The sequence below is a fragment of the Cervus canadensis genome, chromosome 3 (genome assembly GCF_019320065.1).
Source record: "Cervus canadensis isolate Bull #8, Minnesota chromosome 3, ASM1932006v1, whole genome shotgun sequence".
NCBI classification, from domain to species: Eukaryota; Metazoa; Chordata; class Mammalia; order Artiodactyla; family Cervidae; genus Cervus; species Cervus canadensis.
Genome location: NC_057388.1, coordinates 72,310,798 through 72,326,877, shown reverse-complemented (window position 1 = coordinate 72,326,877; position 16,080 = coordinate 72,310,798). Strand labels below are relative to the sequence as shown.

The 16,080-nt window shown below is 62.5% G+C and overlaps 2 protein-coding genes across 11 annotated transcripts in view; one reads left to right on the top strand and one right to left on the bottom strand.

Annotated features, from left to right (window-relative positions):
• The window catches only part of CCM2 (CCM2 scaffold protein), a 51,469-nt gene extending 49,040 nt beyond the window's left edge, over positions 1-2,429 (top strand). For all 8 annotated transcript variants that reach the window (XM_043463449.1, XM_043463447.1, XM_043463448.1 and 5 more), the window contains 3 exons: positions 73-211; positions 885-1,023; positions 1,916-2,429. In XM_043463449.1, the coding sequence (XP_043319384.1) occupies positions 73-211; positions 885-1,023; positions 1,916-2,196 (559 nt within the window). In that variant the 3' untranslated portion in view covers positions 2,197-2,429. The remainder of the gene's footprint in view (positions 1-72; positions 212-884; positions 1,024-1,915) is intronic.
• Positions 2,393-14,811, bottom strand: NACAD (NAC alpha domain containing). 3 transcript variants are annotated; one of them, XM_043463439.1, is made up of 8 exons: positions 13,907-14,811; positions 5,444-11,809; positions 5,187-5,311; positions 5,043-5,117; positions 4,496-4,642; positions 4,272-4,418; positions 4,040-4,162; positions 2,393-3,951 (listed from the first exon to the last, which is right to left on the bottom strand). In XM_043463439.1, exons 1-8 carry the CDS (start codon positions 13,971-13,973, stop codon positions 3,937-3,939), a joined length of 7,065 nt encoding a protein of 2,354 aa, XP_043319374.1. In that variant the 5' UTR covers positions 13,974-14,811; the 3' UTR covers positions 2,393-3,936. The 3 variants fall into 3 exon arrangements, with proteins under 3 accessions (XP_043319374.1, XP_043319373.1, XP_043319375.1); XM_043463438.1 differs by having other exon boundaries at positions 4,269-4,418; positions 13,907-14,810; XM_043463440.1 differs by having other exon boundaries at positions 4,269-4,418; positions 5,199-5,311; positions 13,907-14,810.
• Positions 14,812-16,080: the final 1,269 nt, after the last annotated feature.

Below are 16,080 nucleotides of genomic sequence, written 5' to 3'. Positions count from 1 at the left end.
CCTGGGGGTGAGGGTGAGGCCCGGGGCAGGGCTCGGGGGCCGCCCACTCACATCCTGGCTTGTGCCTTGCAGCTCCTTCCCCGAGTGTGCACATGCAGGCGGCGTCTCGCCCTTGTCCTTCTGCATGCAGACAGCACCCCATGCCAAGACGGTTAGCGAGAGTGAGCTGAGCGCCACGGCTGCGGAGCTTCTGCAGGACTACATGCTCACGGTACGCCGCCTGCTACTTGCCCACCAAGGTCAGAAGATGCTGGCCCCGCCGGCAAGCCCGTGCGCAGTGCCTATGGGCTAGGAGCTCCCTGGAGGAGGTGGGAGGAAGGCTTGCTTCTCCGTGGGTGGAGCTGGGGGGAGCAGGGATGCCTTGCTTACAACTGGGCCTCAAAGTCTTTCCTACCAGGTCAGTTTTTGGAAAGAGCATGAGGTGACCAAGGCCTGAGTGTGGGGCTGCTCTGGCCTCTGGGGCTGAACCACAGACCTGTCTCTGGGTCTCCGGTGGGGAATGGTGGCATGGGTTGCAGGTCATTCCCTAGAAGGGCCAGATGGGCCTTATCGCTCAGCAGACTTTTCCCCTGTTCCTCGACTTCACGTCATTAAAAACTTGGTCAATACACCGAATATCACTCTGGGCTCTGTGTGCAGTTCTGTGGCTCCTGGCAGTGGTGTCAGACATGCGCCCTCCACCCACTGATGGCCAGCCAGGCCAGCCAGGTGGCAGGTTAAAGCAGCTGGCGTGGGCTGGTCTCGGAGGCACTGGTGTGGGGGCCTCGGTGCTGGTGTGGGGTTCCCCTCCCTCCTGCTGACCCTCCAGCAGGGGTCAAGCTGGGCGTGGGCAGGGTGGAGGCAGCGCCGGTCACCACCCTGCCGCGGGCCTGCTCTCTCGGCAGCTGCGCACCAAGCTGTCGTCACAGGAGATCCAGCAGTTCGCGGCGCTGCTGCACGAGTACCGGGACGGGGCCTCCGTGCACGAGTTCTGCATCAACCTGCGGCAGCTCTACGGGGACAGCCGCAAGTTCCTGCTGCTCGGTGAGCGACTCTGGGGACCCTGCCCCTGGGGAGCCAGACTCGGGGTGAGCTGGGCACTGCATGCCTGGCCAGGGCTGAGGGAGGCTCTTCAGAGGAAGTTGGTGCAGGGACAGGTTTGGGGGAGTAGGCAGGAGCTTGCTGGGCGGAGGAGTGATGACGCCATTCCCAGTGAAAAGCAGCCTTAGCTGAGGCCCCGAGAGGAGAGCCTGCAGAGTCAGCAGGGCGGGCGGGTACTCAGGGCCTGCCACAGACAGCCAGATGCAGCCCTGGATGTGTGTCCACATGCAGAAACACAGTGGAGCGACTGCTTTCCCTATGCCGATCCCAGAGAACCTGGCTGGTGGAGGCTCCCAGGTCCTGGGCTCTGCCCCCAACAATGCAAGGAGGGTGCTCTGCTGATGGGGTGGGGGTGGAGGTGAAGGGCTGAGGGCAGACCTGCATCCAGTCTGATCTCTTGCTGACTCCATAGGCCCCTTGGAGTCAGCCCAAGCCAAGCCTGGGGTCCAAGGCCTGTTTCATATTGTCCTCACATCAGAGTAGGTTTTCTCACACCTACTTTCCAGGAAGTAGGTGGTCACTTGGGAGCTGGGCAGTGGGGCCTGGTGCTTGGAGCCTGGTTTCAGCCTCCCCTGCGCCCTCTCCTCTCCTATGTTTGGAAACCTGTGAAGTGGGGCTTTCCTGAGGACCGAGGGGGGTGATATAAGAGTGTGGCTTCTGGCCTGCACCAGCCCTGTTGCCAAGGCAGGGCCAGTCCACAGCACTTGTCAGGATTGGGGCAGACACATGGGGCAGGTGGGGTGGGTTTATCCAGGCCGTGGGCCCCCTGGGACAGGCACACATGTGCTTTCAGCAAGAGGCTTGGCTTAGGGTCAGGTGGGCCATGTGTCTGCAGGTCTGCGGCCCTTCATCCCTGAGAAAGACAGCCAGCACTTCGAGAACTTCTTGGAGACCATTGGGGTGAAGGATGGCCGTGGAATCATCACAGACAGCTTCGGCAGGTACCGCCGGGCCACGAGCTCCACCTCCACCTCCACCTCCAATGGGAACAGGGCCGCAGGCAGCTCTGATGACCAGTCCGCGCCCTCGGAAGGGGATGAGTGGGACCGCATGATCTCGGACATCAGCAATGACATCGAGGCGCTGGGCTGCAGCATGGACCAGGACTCAGCCTGATGGCACCGGGGCCCTTGCCAGTCGCCCTCCTGGTCCCCGGACACAGGTGGCTCTACTGTGAAGGAGGCACCCCCATGCCGGGGCAGAAATTCAAGCTGCACCCACCTGCATGCCACCCTGCCTCGGGAGGGGTCCTGTCAGCCAGACCCTGGACAGCTGTCATTTTGCACACGACGTTTCTATTGAAACTCTCAGAGACCTTAAAAGAAGTTTACTGCAATGTGAATAATTTATCTCTGGTTGCCATTGTGTTTCTGCTCCAGTGGGATAAGAGCTGGGGACTCCTGTCTGGCCTCTGTCTCAGACCCACACGCCCTGGCGGGGCACGGTGGACTGAGCACTTGTGCCCGACACCTCCAGGGAGGGCCTGATTTGGGTGTGGACACAGGGTAGGGAGCAGGTGTCCTGACCACACGTGGACATGAGCACTGGGCTCTCGGAGGGGCTCGCTGTCCTGCAGCCCTTTATCCGTGCCCGTGACCCCAGGCCCATTCACCGTCATGGTGGTTCACAGCAAACCTGCACACCACGTCTTCACCAGAAGTGCCATCCTCACCCTGAGAGCATGGAGTCTTGGAGCCCAGGGTCCCTGGTTGTCAGGGAGGCCAGTGGGGGCCCGTCAAACCCCTTGGCCTTGGTCCCCCCTGGGCGGGGCCCCTCCTGTGCCCTTGGGACATGGGAAGGCCATGGGGGTGACCTCGGGGCCGTCAGCCTGGAGGCTGGGGCCTGGCACTGCAGTGCAGGTGCGGGGAGGCCCAGCTCTGGGACTCCCTCCTCACCCCCAAGATACCTCCACACCTTGAGGCTCCTGACTGCATATGCAAGAAGCCCTGGGCTCAGCAGGGTGGGTACTTGAGCCCCCGGGAGGGAGGACAGGGATGTGGGCTCGCTGTCCAGCCCTGTGGGAACCAGGCAGGGGTCTGCAGTCCCCTAGTCTCCCTACCGCTGACAAGGGGCAGGACTGGAGGAGGGATCTCAGACCTCATTCTGGCTCTGGCGGACCAGGTGCTGGCTGTGGGCCCAGGCTGGGCAGAGCTAAGGGAGACAGTTGGTAGATGCCGTCTCTAGGTGTGTGTGCAAATCAACCTGCCCTGGAAGCATCTGAACAGCTAAAGATAGCCACGTGGGCCAGGGGCCATCCCTTCCATAGCCCACCCTGTGCTTGTGAACAGTGGGGACCTTGTGTCCCATGAGCCTTCTGTGACGGTCGGGACTGCTGCTCTTCCCCAGGGGCTCCACCCACATGTGGTCCCTCACTCAGTGGTCTCCCTCTTTTGTCCTGGGACATCACCCCCACCCTGTGGGTCCCGGGACTTTGTAGGAGAGAGAGGACAGGGAGAGGATGGTGACTTTTAGAGTTGGGCCACAGGGAGGGGCCAGGAACTTCGGGAGATTGTGCTCTTCGCCTGAGCAGACACTACTTCCCGCAGCTCCCCCAGCTTGGGGGCCCCTGCATCTGGGGAGTTCCTTCCAGAAACTGTTATTCCCAGGCCCATGCCTTGGGCCACAGCCAAGTGACTGGACTGTCCACAATCCCTGGACAAGGTGGATTCCCTGGGACGCGGGGGAGGGACCACCACCCTCCTTAGGACCTGTGTGGCTTCAGGAAGTGTCTGCACACCTCCTGCAATCTGTTTAGCCAGAGCCTGTGCTGGAGGAGCAGAGAGGCGATGAAGGGACACCACTTTATTGAGCAGCAGAGCTAGGGGGCAGGGGTGGAGCCGGGTCTCTGGTCAGCAACTACATTGTCAGCTCCTGTGAGAATTGTAGAAAGAGAGGGTCATATTGGGGACAGGCCCTGGCAGACAGCAGCAGGGCATTTGTGAAGGGGCCAGCCACTCACCATGATGGCATTGACGATGTCACTCTGGTTGTCCCTCAGGGCCCGCACGGCCTTGGCCCTTGACACGTTGGCCTGCGCCATCACCAGCTCGATATCGCGCAACTCCAGTCCTGCCTCATCCACCTGGAGCGGGATGTGCAGGGAGGTGCTGCAGTGGCCTGCTCCCCCAGGGAGAGGACCCCAGGCCAAGCTGCCCCCTCCGCGAGGGGCCTGGGCCCCGAGGTCTCACCTCCTCCTCCTCCTCCTCCTCCTCCTCCTGCTCGCACTCAGGTCTCGCCCTCGGCCCAGGCGCTGACTCGGGCACCAGGGCAGAGGGCTCCGAGGGCACCTTGAACTTCTCGGCCGCAGCCCTGTGCACCTGCTGCGACAGGTCCTCGATCTGCAGCACAGAGGTCCGCTGTCAGCCAAGCCTGCGCCCCAGACGCCCACCCCGTGCCCCTGGCCAGCCGCTCAGACCTTGGCCTCGCCGAAGACCACGTAGGTGTCTGAGGCTGGGCTCTTAAAGACGTCAGGCTTGGCAATGACAAAGAGGATGTTCTTGGACTTCTGGATGGTGATCCTGGTGACCCCCTGGATCTGTCGTAAGCCCAGCTTGGACATCGCCTGGAAGCACAATGGTCTCAGACCTGGGCATGGGCCCCAAAGTTCCCAGACGGGGGTTGGGGGAGAGGAACAAGTCCTGGGGAGACGGTCCACTGCCAGGGGCACAAGGGCTCCACCACCCACCCTCTGTGGAGGCTCCCAGGTGGCTCCCTGTGTGAGCACGTAGGACGTCGGACTCAGGCTATGAGTCTGTTTCAACTGACAGCCCGGCCCCAGTCACTTCACCCAAGGCATCCAGTTATTCCCTTTATCCCAGGGCCCCCATCGGTGGGATTCATCAGCCATGGGGTGGGAAAGGGTCCTCTTACACTGCCAGCCCCACTCTCGGGGTGGCTGGGGTTGTCTGGTCAGCCTGGTCCCTCCTGGAGGGAGCAGGGTCCCAGACGTCTGCCCAGCCCACCTTTCGGGCCTTCTTCTCACTGCGACTCTGCTTGGCTTTGGCGACTGTCTCCTCGCTCCCGCTGCCGGCTGGGGCCTGGAGAAGAAAGGGGGTCTGAGCACCCGAGGGCAGGGCATGGAGCCCTCCCCTGGGCGCACAACCTGCCTTTTCGGGCACCTGGGCTGGGCACTGTGCGGTCTGCGGTCCTGGGAGGTCCTGCTCCTCCAGCTCGGCTGATGACTCCCCGTGGCTGTCCGAGTGCTGGCCGGAGCCCAGAGCGCGGGGCGAGTCTGAGGAAGGGGAGTGTGAGGATGGCCTGCCCTTCTTGCAGGCACGGGGCGAGCAGCGCTGGCATCCCTGCCCAGCCCTCTGCCCCCTGGGTCCCTGGCTCAGGACAGCACTGCCACCTGCATCCCACTCACCTTCCTCCAGACTGTCGCCGTCATCCTGCTCAGTGGCTGGGAGCGCTCGAGGGCCGGCTGGGCTCCGGGGCCCGGGGCCCGGAGGCACTTGGCGAGGGGGTGAGAGCCTCGAGGCCGGGTCTTTGGCATGGGTACCCCTCTTGGGGGCTGCCTTGGGGCTGAGGAGGGTGGGGTGGGGTGGGAGGCTGACCTGCCCAGCCCCAGGGGGGGTTGTGATCCCTGAGGAGGCAGCCACCGCCCGCTGGGCTCTTGGCCGAGGTGGTGGGTGGCCCGGAGAGCCCAGGGGCTCTGCGCCCTCCACCAAGTCTTCCCGGGGGCCCCGGCAAGGGCAGGGGGCAGGGGATGCCAGGGGGGTTGGGACTGCCTCCATGAGGGCACCAGGAGCAGGGGGCTCAGGGCTCTGGATCCTGTCTTGGGGTGTACTGGGCAGGCCCCCTATGGGGCTTTCTGGAGGCTGCAGTGGGGAGGGGCCAAGGACTCCAAGTGCTGCCTGGGCCTGCTCTCCCCTGCCTGGGCCCAGCACAGGCTTTGACTGCCTCAAGGGCAGTGGAGATGTTGGGGCAGGATCTTTGGCACAGTGCCCTCCCAGCCTGGGCACAGCTCTTGAAGGAGACTCTGAGCAGGAGCCCAGCCCAGCCTCTGAGCCCACAGCCATGGGAAGCCTGTGCCCAAGAGTGGCCCTTCCCTCCTCCACTGGGCTTGGGGGCCCCAACTGGCCAACCTCCAGGCTGGCAGTGGGACACACCCCTGGGCCATGAACCACTGGCTTTAGGGCTTCATGCCCCTGGTGCTCAGCCCCCAGGGCTTTCTTTGGGAGTGAACTAGACTCAGCTCCATCACCCCCATGTGCACAGACATCATGAAAGGCTTCCTGCTCAGGTGCCAAAATGCCCTTGGCTACTTCCTCCCCACTGGAGTCAGGCTTTGGGGGACCTTGGACAGCTGTGAAAGGCTCAGGTATGTCTGGGATCTCTGTGGCAGGCTTGGAGGGGCCTGCATCTCCCTCCAAGGGTGTCCGAGCATCTGCAGGTAGGTCTGGGCCACCCAGATGTATCTGATCCAAGGCCAGAGAGTCTGAGCCTCCAGTGTGGTCTGGGTCTCTTTGCTCAGGCGCTGGCCTTAGTCCCAGGGTCTTGCTTCCTTTCCTACGGGCTGCAGTGACTGTGGGTTCTGTCCCTTGGGTACAGCCTGCGTCAGTCATAAGGGCCTGAGGGCTGGCACTGGTGGCAGATACTTGACTGGAGGGGAGACCTGCATCCTGCAGGAGTGAGGATGCTGTCAGGTCTTCTTCTGACTGGGGCTCTGAGCTGGCCTCGGAGGCAGATCCCTGGACCAAGGGGAGACCGGCATCCTGCAGGGGTGAGGATGCTGTCAGGTCTTCTTCTGACTGGGGCTCTGAGCTGGCCTCAGAGGCAGATCCCTGGACCAAGGGGAGACCTGCGTCCTGCAGGGGCAGGGATGCTGTCAGATCCTCTTCTTCTGAGTGGGGCTCAGGGCTGGCCTCGGAGGCGGATCCCTGGACCAAGGGGAGACCTGCGTCCTGCAGGGGCAGGGATGCTGTCAGATCCTCTTCTTCTGACTGGGGCTCAGGGCTGGCCTCGGAGGCAGATCCCTGGACCAAGGGGAGACCTGCGTCCTCCAGGGGCAGGGATGCTGTCAGGTCCTCTTCTTCTGACTGGGACTCTGAGCTGGCCTCAGAGGCAGATCCCTGGACCAAGGGGAGACCTGCATCCTGCAGGGGTGAGGATGCTCTTAGGTCTTCTTCTGACTGGGGCTCTGAGCTGGCCTCGGAGGCAGATCCCTGGACCAAGGGGAGACCTGCACCCTGCAGGGGTGGAGAGGCTGTCAGATCCTCTTCTGACTGGGGCTCTGAGCTGGCCTCGGAGGCAGATCCCTGGACCAAGGGCAGATCTGCATCCTGCAGGGGCAGGGATGCTGTCAGGTCCTCTTCTTCTGACTGGTGCTCCAGGCTGGCCTCGGAGGCAGATCCCTGGACCAAGGGCACGCCTGCGTCCTGCAAGGGTGGGGATGCTGTCAGGTCCTCTTCTGACTGGTGCTCCAGGCTGGCCTCGGAGGCAGATCCCTGGACCAAGGGCACGCCTGCGTCCTGCAAGGGTGGGGATGCTGTCAGGTCCTCTTCTTCTGACTGGTGCTCCAGGCTGGCCTCGGAGGCAGATCCCTGGACCAAGGGCACGCCTGCGTCCTGCAAGGGTGGGGATGCTGTCAGGTCCTCTTCTTCTGACTGGTGCTCCAGGCTGGCCTCGGAGGCAGATCCCTGGACCAAGGGCAGGCCTGCGTCCTGCAGGGGTGGGGATGCTGTCAGGTCCTCTTCTTCTGACTGGTGCTCCAGGCTGGCCTTGGAGGCAGATCCCTGGACCAAGGGCAGGCCTGCGTCCTGCAGGGGTGGGGATGCTGTCAGGTCCTCTTCTTCTGACTGGTGCTCCAGGCTGGCCTCGGAGGCAGATCCCTGGACCAAGGACAGACCTGCGTCCTGCAGGGGCGGGGATACTGTCAGGTCCTCTTCTGACTGGGGCTCTGAGCTGGCCTCGGAGGCAGATCCCTGGGCCAAGGGCAGATCTGCATCCTGCAGGGGCAGGGATGTTGTCAGGTCCTCTTCTTCTGACTGGTGCTCCAGGCTGGCCTCAGAGGCAGATCCCTGGACCAAGGGCAGGCCTGCATCCTGCAGGGGCAGGGATGCTGTCAGGTCCTCTTCTTCTGACTGGGGCTCAGGGCTGACCTCAGAGGCAGATCCCTGGACCAAGGGGAGACCTGTGTCCTGCAGGGGCGGGGATACTGTCAGGTCCTCTTCTGACTGGGGCTCTGAGCTGGCCTCGGAGGCAGATCCCTGGACCAAGGGGAGACCAGTGTCCTGCAGAGGCGGGGATGCTGTCAGGTCCTCTTCTGACTGGGGCTCCAGGCTGGCCTCAGAGATAGATCCCTGGGCCAAGGGGACACCAGCATCCTGCAGGGGTGTGGATGCCCTTAGATCGTCTTCTTCTGATTGGGGCTCAGGGCTGGCTTCGGAGGCAGATCCCTGGACCAAGGGGAGACCTGTGTCCTGCAGGGGTGGGGACACTGTCACTTCTTCTTCTGACTGGGGCTCAGGGCTGGCTTCGGAGGCAGATCCCTGGACCAAGTGGAGACCCGCTTCCTGCAGGGGCGGGGATGCTGTCAGATCTTCTGACTGGGGCTCAGGGCTGACCTCAGATGCAGATCCCTGGGCCAAGGGGAGACCTGCATCCTGCAGGGGTGAGGATGCTGTCAGGTCCTCTTCTTCTGACTGGGGCTCAGGGCTGACCTCGGAGGCAGATCCCTGGGCCAAGGGGAGATCTGCATCCTGCAGGGGTAAGGATACTGTCAGATCTTCTTCTGTCTGGGGCTCAGGGCTGACCTCGGAGGCAGATCCCTGCACCAAGGGGAGACCAGCATCCTGCAGGGGTGGGGATGCTGTCAGGTCCTCTTCTTCTGACTGGGGCTCAGGGCTGGCCTCGGAGGCAGATCCATGGACCAAGTGGAGACCTGTGTCCTGCAGGGGTGGGGATACTGTCAGGTCCTCCTCGGACTGGGGTTCCAGGCTGGCCTCAGAGGAAAATTCCTGGACCAAGGGGAGATCTGCATCCTTCAGGGGTAAGGATACTCTCAGATCTTCTTCTGACTGGGGCTCAGGGCTGGCCTCAGAGGAAAATTCCTGGACCAAGGGGAGATCTGCATCCTTCAGGGGTAAGGATACTGTCAGGTCCTCTTCTTCTGACTGGGGCTCAGGGCTGGCCTCAGAGGCAGATCCCTGGACCAAGGGGAGACTTGCGTCCTGCAGGGGTGGGGAGGCTGTCAGGTCCTCTTCTTCTGACTCGGGCTCAGGGCTTGTCTCAGAGGCAGATTCGTGGACCAAGGGAAGTCCTGCCTCCTGTAGGGGTGAGGATGTTTTCAGATCTTCTTCTGACTGGTGCTCAGGGCTGGCCTCAGAAGCAGATCCTTGGACCAAGGGGAAACCTGCATCCTGCAGGGGTAGGGAGGCTGTGCGATCTTCTTCTTCTGACTGGGGCTCCAGGCTGGCCTCGGAGGCAGATCCCTGGACCAAGGGGAGACCTGCATCTTTCAGGGTTGAGGATGCTGTCATGTCCTCTTCTGACTGGGGCTCAGGGCTGACCTCAGAGACAGATCCCTGGACCAAGCAGAGACCTGCATCCTGCAGGGGTGAGGATGCTCTTAGATCTTCTTCTTCTGACTGGGGTTCAGGGCTGGCCTCAGAAGCAGATCCCTGGACCAAGGGGAGACCTGCATCCTGCAGGGGTGAGGATGCTGTTAGATTTTCTTCTTCTGACTGGGGCTCAGGGCTGGCCTTGGAGGCAGATCCCTGGACCAAGGGGAGACCTTCATCCTTCAGGGGTAAGGATGCTGTCAGATCTTCTGACTGGGGCTCAGGGATGGGCTCGGAGGCAGGTCCCTGGACTAAGGGGAGACCTGCATCCTGCAGGGGCACAGATGCTGTCAGGTCCTCTTCTTCTGATTGGGGCTCAGGGCTGACCTCAGGTACAGATCCCTGGACCAAGGGGAGACCTGCATCCTGCAGGGGTGAGGATGCTGTCAGATCTTCTCCTGACTGGGGCTCAGGGCTGACCTCAGAGGCAGATCCCTGGACCAAAGGGAGACCTGCATCCTGGAGGGGTGAGGATGCTGTCAGGTCCTCTTCTTCCAGATGGGGCTCAGGGCTGGTCTTGGAGGCAGATTCCTGGGCCAAGGGGAAACCTGCGTCCTGCAGATGTGGGAATGCTGCTGGATCCACTTCTGGCTGGGGTTCAGGGCTGGTTGCAGTGGCAAACTCCTGGCCTGTGTCTTCCTTCAGGGTTTGCAGAGAGTTGAGGTCTGCTTCTCCCTTCAAAATCCAGGGCTCTGGGCCTAAAGTAGCAGTGTCTCCCTCCTGCAGAGGCTGAGATGGGACTGGGGCAACAGGTACTGGTCCCATGGTGAAGCCTGGCTCTTCTCCCTGGGCCTGAGGGCTCACCCCAGTGAAGTCCAGAGATTCCTGTGGGATGTGAGGGGCCATAGCAGCAGAAGACACCTGGGCTGCAGCGGGACCCACCCTCATTATCTCGGAGATGGGTTCTTGACTCTTGGCAGCCTGGCCAGCCTCTCCCTCGGACACCCCAAGAGCAAGCTCTGGGCCCCAGGAGGCAGCCTCCCCAGGGCTGTCCTGGAGCAATGTGGTGGGCTGTGCGTGGGGCTCTCCGCTGTACAGCCTGTCATCATCAGCCCCTGTGTAGGAGGCCAAGTCGGGGTCAGAGGAGGCAGCTGAAGTGTCATCCCGGAAGGCGAAGGCCTCGTCCACGCCCTCGGTGATGGACAGGTCGGACAGCGACTGCAGAGAGGATGCAAATGTGCTATCATCCTCGCCCTCCCCGGCTAGGTCCCCTCTGGGGAGGGGGACCTCCTGCTCCTCTTCGTGCTCCTCCTCCTCCACTTCCTCCTCCTCGTGGGGCAGGGGTGTCACCTCCACCGCCTCCACCTGGAAAATCAGGCTGCCCTGGAAGGGCAGGAGGTAAGCAGGGATCATCGGGTCGTTGGCCAAGAAGTCCAGCTCGAAGAAGTGGCCCTCCTGACCCCAGGAAGAGCTGCTGTCTGCCGAGAGGCTGGACTCTGGGGATGAGCTGTCCGGGGTCCCGGCAGGGGGCAGCTCCCTCTCATCGACCACAGACCCAGGTGGAGAGAAGCCCCAGCCTGAGGGTACATCCAGCCCTTCGGCCAGGGCCTGCAGGCTCAGGGAGCAGGATGGGGATGAGGCCCAGCTGTCCCCGTCTGCTGTGATGTATGAGCCAGTAGGCGAGGCTGGCGGCGAGTCCCCTAGCTCAGCCTGGGCATCCTGGGCGTCCCTGTGGGGCCCGGGGCCAGGGAGCAGGGTGGAGGCTGTCTTGGTGGGGGTGGAGGGAGGCGTGAAGTAGGAATCGGGGTCTGGGGAAGGGAAAGGCACAGCAGGGTCACCCTGAGAACACAACTCGGGGGGTGGGTTCAGGTTAGCATGCCCACCCTCCCAGTCCCTGAGCTCCGGCACAGTTGCCCTGGGCAGTGGGGCTGCCTGGCGCGTCTCCTCGCCCATTACAATCCGGGGCTCCAGGGAGGCTGGGAGAGGACCTTCAGTAGTAGGCCGAACCTCGGCAGGCCCTGGGCTGGGGCCGCCCTCTGCCTGGACCGCCCAGGCTGAGGGGGCGCGGCCTGGCCCTGCATCCCAGCTGGCTCCCTCAGGTGGGGGCCGGGCACCAGGCTTGCCGTGCAGGAACGCGAGAGCCAGGGCGCTGGGCCCAGATGTCAGGGCACAGTGCTCCAGCCGGTCCCCCTTTGGGGTGGTAGCCGCAGCCGCATCACAGGACAGATCTGTGGAGACAGAAGGGCGTGAGAAGGGCAGGCATCTTCCCTGAGAGGCAGCTCCCTGGCTGCAGCTGCCCGTCCCTCAGGCAAGAGTTGAGCAGAGGACCGGGGGCCCACGAGGCTGGGTGTCTGCTGAAAAGCGAGGTCAGGAGAAGGAAAGGGTATTGCTGTGCCCGAGGGATGATTTCCAAGAGTTCTGACCATGGCGAGCAGCCTGGGGTCTGGCTTTCCTCCAAGATGCTCGTTAAAGATGAGACCAGCTCCTGTCTCTTAGGACACTAACTTGCTGACTCCAGGCACGTAATCTGTGCCGCCTCAGCCGGGCTTGCCAAGAAAGGTCTGCTCATGACCTCCTAGGTCGGTGGGCCCCCAGGGAGCAGGAAGTCTGCCCTCCACTCAGCTCTGGAACATTCCAGATCTCACACTTGCTGTGAAGTGGGAGTCTTGCTTCTCTGCCTTGTCTCTCTCCTTTCCCTGCTGCCTACACCTGAGGATGACCTGTCAGGGTCTCACTGGGCTCCGCTGCCCCACATCTATTTCCAGAGTTGGCACACGTGAGAGGGAAAGCAGGGGCCACGGTGTGCTGCCCTCAGGCAGGACATCCCAGCTCACTGCTGGCTCGGTGATGGCCAATTGTGGAGCACAGAGGGGCCCCGCCCTACCCCATAAGCAGCTCTGAGGGGCTGTGGGCTCTTGGGGCTCTGAGTGCATTCGGCTGAGTTGCCAGCAGCAGCCACCCCCACAAGGCTGAGGCTCATTTGTGTGGGTCCCATGGCAGCAGATAGGGACTGCCCAGCTCCGGCCATGTTCTCTGGAGGCTTCCACATTCATCCATGACCACCCACAAGTACATCTCCTGTGCTTCAGCTTTCTGTCTGCAGAGTGGAGGTGAAGCTTAGGGCAGCCCCCTCCCCAGGCTCTGCCCATCTGCTGCAGCGGTGGCAGAACCCTGGGCCCTTGGGCCACACTACTGGGGTGCTGGCGAGGCCAGAGGGTCCTGAGAAGAGAGTCCTTTGGGTCCACGGGAGTGTGATGAACACCTAAACCCTGGAGGTGGGTGTGGCCGGCGGGGCTGGGTGCTGGAGACCAGGCTCTTGGCACGGGCCTGGTAGGGTACCCCTGTGCACCCTCACTGGACTCCAGGACCCCGAGACAGGCTGAGGGTGGGGTTGGGCACCAAGAGGACAGAGGAAGGGAAGCCAAAGGTCAAAGATTTTTGTGCCTCATTCAAGGCTGTTAAACAGTCCAAGCAGAGACAGCCCCGACCCACTTTACTGGACCCAGAGGGAGGCCGGGCCCTTGGGCCCAGTATGGGTTTCATCACCAGGGGACTTCTCACCCACAGCAAGGTGCCCTTCGCCCTCCCAGAGCCACATATGGCTGACCTGCCCAGTGGCCATCCTGGCTGGTCTTCCCGGGCCTAAGGCAGATCCCCTCCAACACTTGCTCCCTAAGTCTCTCCAAGGATTTGGGCTTGCACTCAGGGCCTATGCTCCCCAAGCCTTGCTCCCCCAGGGCCTCCCACCTTCCAGCCCTCGGGCTTCCCCAGGGTCCAGCTCCAGCCCTGTCCCTCCCTCCAGAGCCAGAACCAGTCGCCTGCCCAGAGGCAGCTCTCAAGCATGGGGGGGGGGGGGGTGGAGGGGGATGGGGAGTGGGGAGGGCAGGCGCCCCGCGAATCCGCATCCCCAGTGGCTGGGGTGCAGGTGACAACCCACGCTGCAGGGGCCGTGAGGCCCATTCCCCCCCACCTCTCATACAATGGGGCGCGGCGGGGGACGCCGACCGGAGCTGGGAAGCTCACGCCTTCAAGTCGCTTTTGGCTCCAGGAGGACATCTAATCCACCCCGCCCTTCCCTGCGGTCCTGAGTAGGGGCCAGGGTTGGGCTACGTTGGGCTAGGACTGGGGACCAAGGAAAGGAACAGGGCGGGGATGGAGAAGGGACGGGAACGGAGAGAGGGCGGGGAGGGGGGCGCGAGGAGAAAATGGGACGGAGATGGTTGAGGGACAGGGTCGGAGAGGGAGAGGGGTAGAGACGGGAGGGACGAAGAGAGGGGCTGGCGGAGACACACGCAGGCGGGAGGGAGAGCGCGCCGCGGCCTCACCTGTGCGGGGTCCCGGCCCGCCCGCCTCCGGCAGCAGCAGCTCGGCGCGGGCAGCCTCCCCGGGCATGGCCTGGCCGTACGCCCGTCCTTCCGTCTCCTGTCTGTCCGTGAGTCCGTCCCGCGGAGCCTGCGCGGCCACCGCCCCTCGGCCGGGGGGTGAAAGGGGTCAGTGGATGACGTCAGCGCCGCCCCGCCCGCCCAGCGCCCCGAGTGAGCGAGTGAGCTTGCGCGGGCGCGCCAGGCACTGCGGTGTGCCGGGAGCGCAGGGGGTGGGACAGCCTCCCTCCCTCCCTCCCTCCCCATACCCCACCCCGACTGCACTCTCCTCCCGCGGTCCGCGGCCCCGCCTTTCCCGCAGCATCCCAGCCCTTGACCCCCCTCCTCTGCACTAACGGGAGAGGGGTTCAGGGCCAGTCGGAGGTATCACCCCTTAGTCGGGTCGGGAAGAGGCAGAAGATCGTCAGAATTCGGGGTGCGGGGCCGGGGAGGGTGTTGGGGATTCTGGGGGACCGGCGCTTTGGGGGTGGCGGCGCCATAGGCCCCCTGCTCGAACACCCGGCTCCCAGCTGCCTGGGCAGGGGTCCTCATCCTAGCCCGGTGCCTCCATCCAAGAGGTGAGCTGGCGCCGCAGCTCTTCGCTGATTGGTCGGTCCTCGCACGTCGGTCTCCGTGGCAACCGCCTCCTGGCTCTATGGCAACCAGAGCCGGCAGGCAGGAGCGCATCAGGGAAAGCAGCCCCAGCGGAGCCCCGGGTTGACTGGTCCCCGGGGTTCCCCGCAGCTCAGCGCTGTCCCATCCTTCAGCTCTTGGGCAATGGAAGGAAGACGGAGAAGCTTGCCTTCCTCCATTCTCAGCAGACGTCCCTGCCACACCCCCAAGGTTGCAAACCCTCCCTGAGCTTTCCGGAGATGTGCCCTTGCTTCCACACAGGCCCTCCTGCACTCAGATTCACCGAGCATCCGCCCCGTGCCAGGCTCTGGGAGACAGTTGAACATTGTCACCACCCCAGAGCTAGACGGGGGCGGGGGTAGGCAATCAGAACAGCCATTGTTGTGGGGGAGTCTCCTCCATCCTCAATCTTCTGTTGGCTCTACCGCGGAGCCCATGGAGCCAGCGGCTGCCTGCTGGGCATCTCCCCAACACACCAGGCACCAGACCCATCATGTTCCAATCTAAGACCTGCATCTTGCATCCCTCTCAGTCGCTGGCAATCTGTCCAGCTATCCACCGATAGGGAGCTCCTGTTCTTTGTCCCTTTTCTCCACACCCATCTTCATCCTCACCTCCTAAGAGTTTCTAAGTTGCCTCTTCCAGAGAATTCCCTAGTGGCCCAGTGATTAGGCCTCTTTTTTTTAAGCAGTGCTTTCACTGCTGGGGCCCGAGTTCAATCCCTTGTGGGGGAACTAAGATCTCACAAGCTGCATCACAGCCAACAACAAAAACACTTGCTTCTTCCTATGGCCTCTCTCTCATCGCCTTAGCCGAGTCCTTCGTAAGTCTTCAGTAAAGATGTAGGAAATTAGAGACCACCAGAACTAAACTAAGACAAAAAGAGAAAGGTGAGCTGGGGAGGGACCCCAGGATTGGAGGAACAGCAGAGCAGCCTACTCAACAGAAGGGGAGAGAGAGCCTGGCATTTCCTGTCATCACCAGCTACTACATACTGGGAGGAGGACCCTCATATGAACTGAAGCCTGTGACAACTCTAGGGAGTGTGGCAGAACTGATATTGAAGATCAAGGGGAAGCCTCCTAAGGGGCCAAGGGAAGCCATCCCTCCCCACCTCATGCACCCCCTCTCTGGCTCTTACCCCCCACCCGACTTTCTGGGGGCCACTGGCAAAGGAAATTGCACCACAGCAGGCTTTCAGCCCAGCAAGCTGGGTTCCCCCCACCCCCCACAAAGTCACAGGATGGTCCAGCCCAGAAAGTGCCTCAAACCCATTCAAGAGCACCAGCAGAGCTGTGGCAGGAGACCGACACAGTGCTGCGAGTCATGAGAACCACAGGCCACGTAGCCAAGGACTACCCAACAATAAGGAAAATTACAGAATAAGAAACACAGAACTGAAGTAAATGAAAATAAAAGTATTAAATTATGTGGTCTGCAGGTAGAAGTGCTGAGAGGGACATTTATAGCGCATTGGAAGAGAGGAAAGGTCTCAGTCAATCATC

Coding starts and splice junctions, on each gene's coding strand:
- NACAD (XM_043463438.1), bottom strand. CDS start 13,973: ATGCCCGGGGAGGCTGCCCGCGCCGAGCTGCTGCTGCCGGAGGCGGGC. Junction 5,118..5,186: donor CAGCCCAGGTGCCCGAAAAG/GCAGGTTGTGCG, acceptor TTTCTTCTCCAG/GCCCCAGCCGGCAGCGGGAG. Junction 4,163..4,268: donor AGGAGGAGGAGGAGGAGGAG/GTGAGACCTCGG, acceptor ATCCCGCTCCAG/GTGGATGAGGCAGGACTGGA.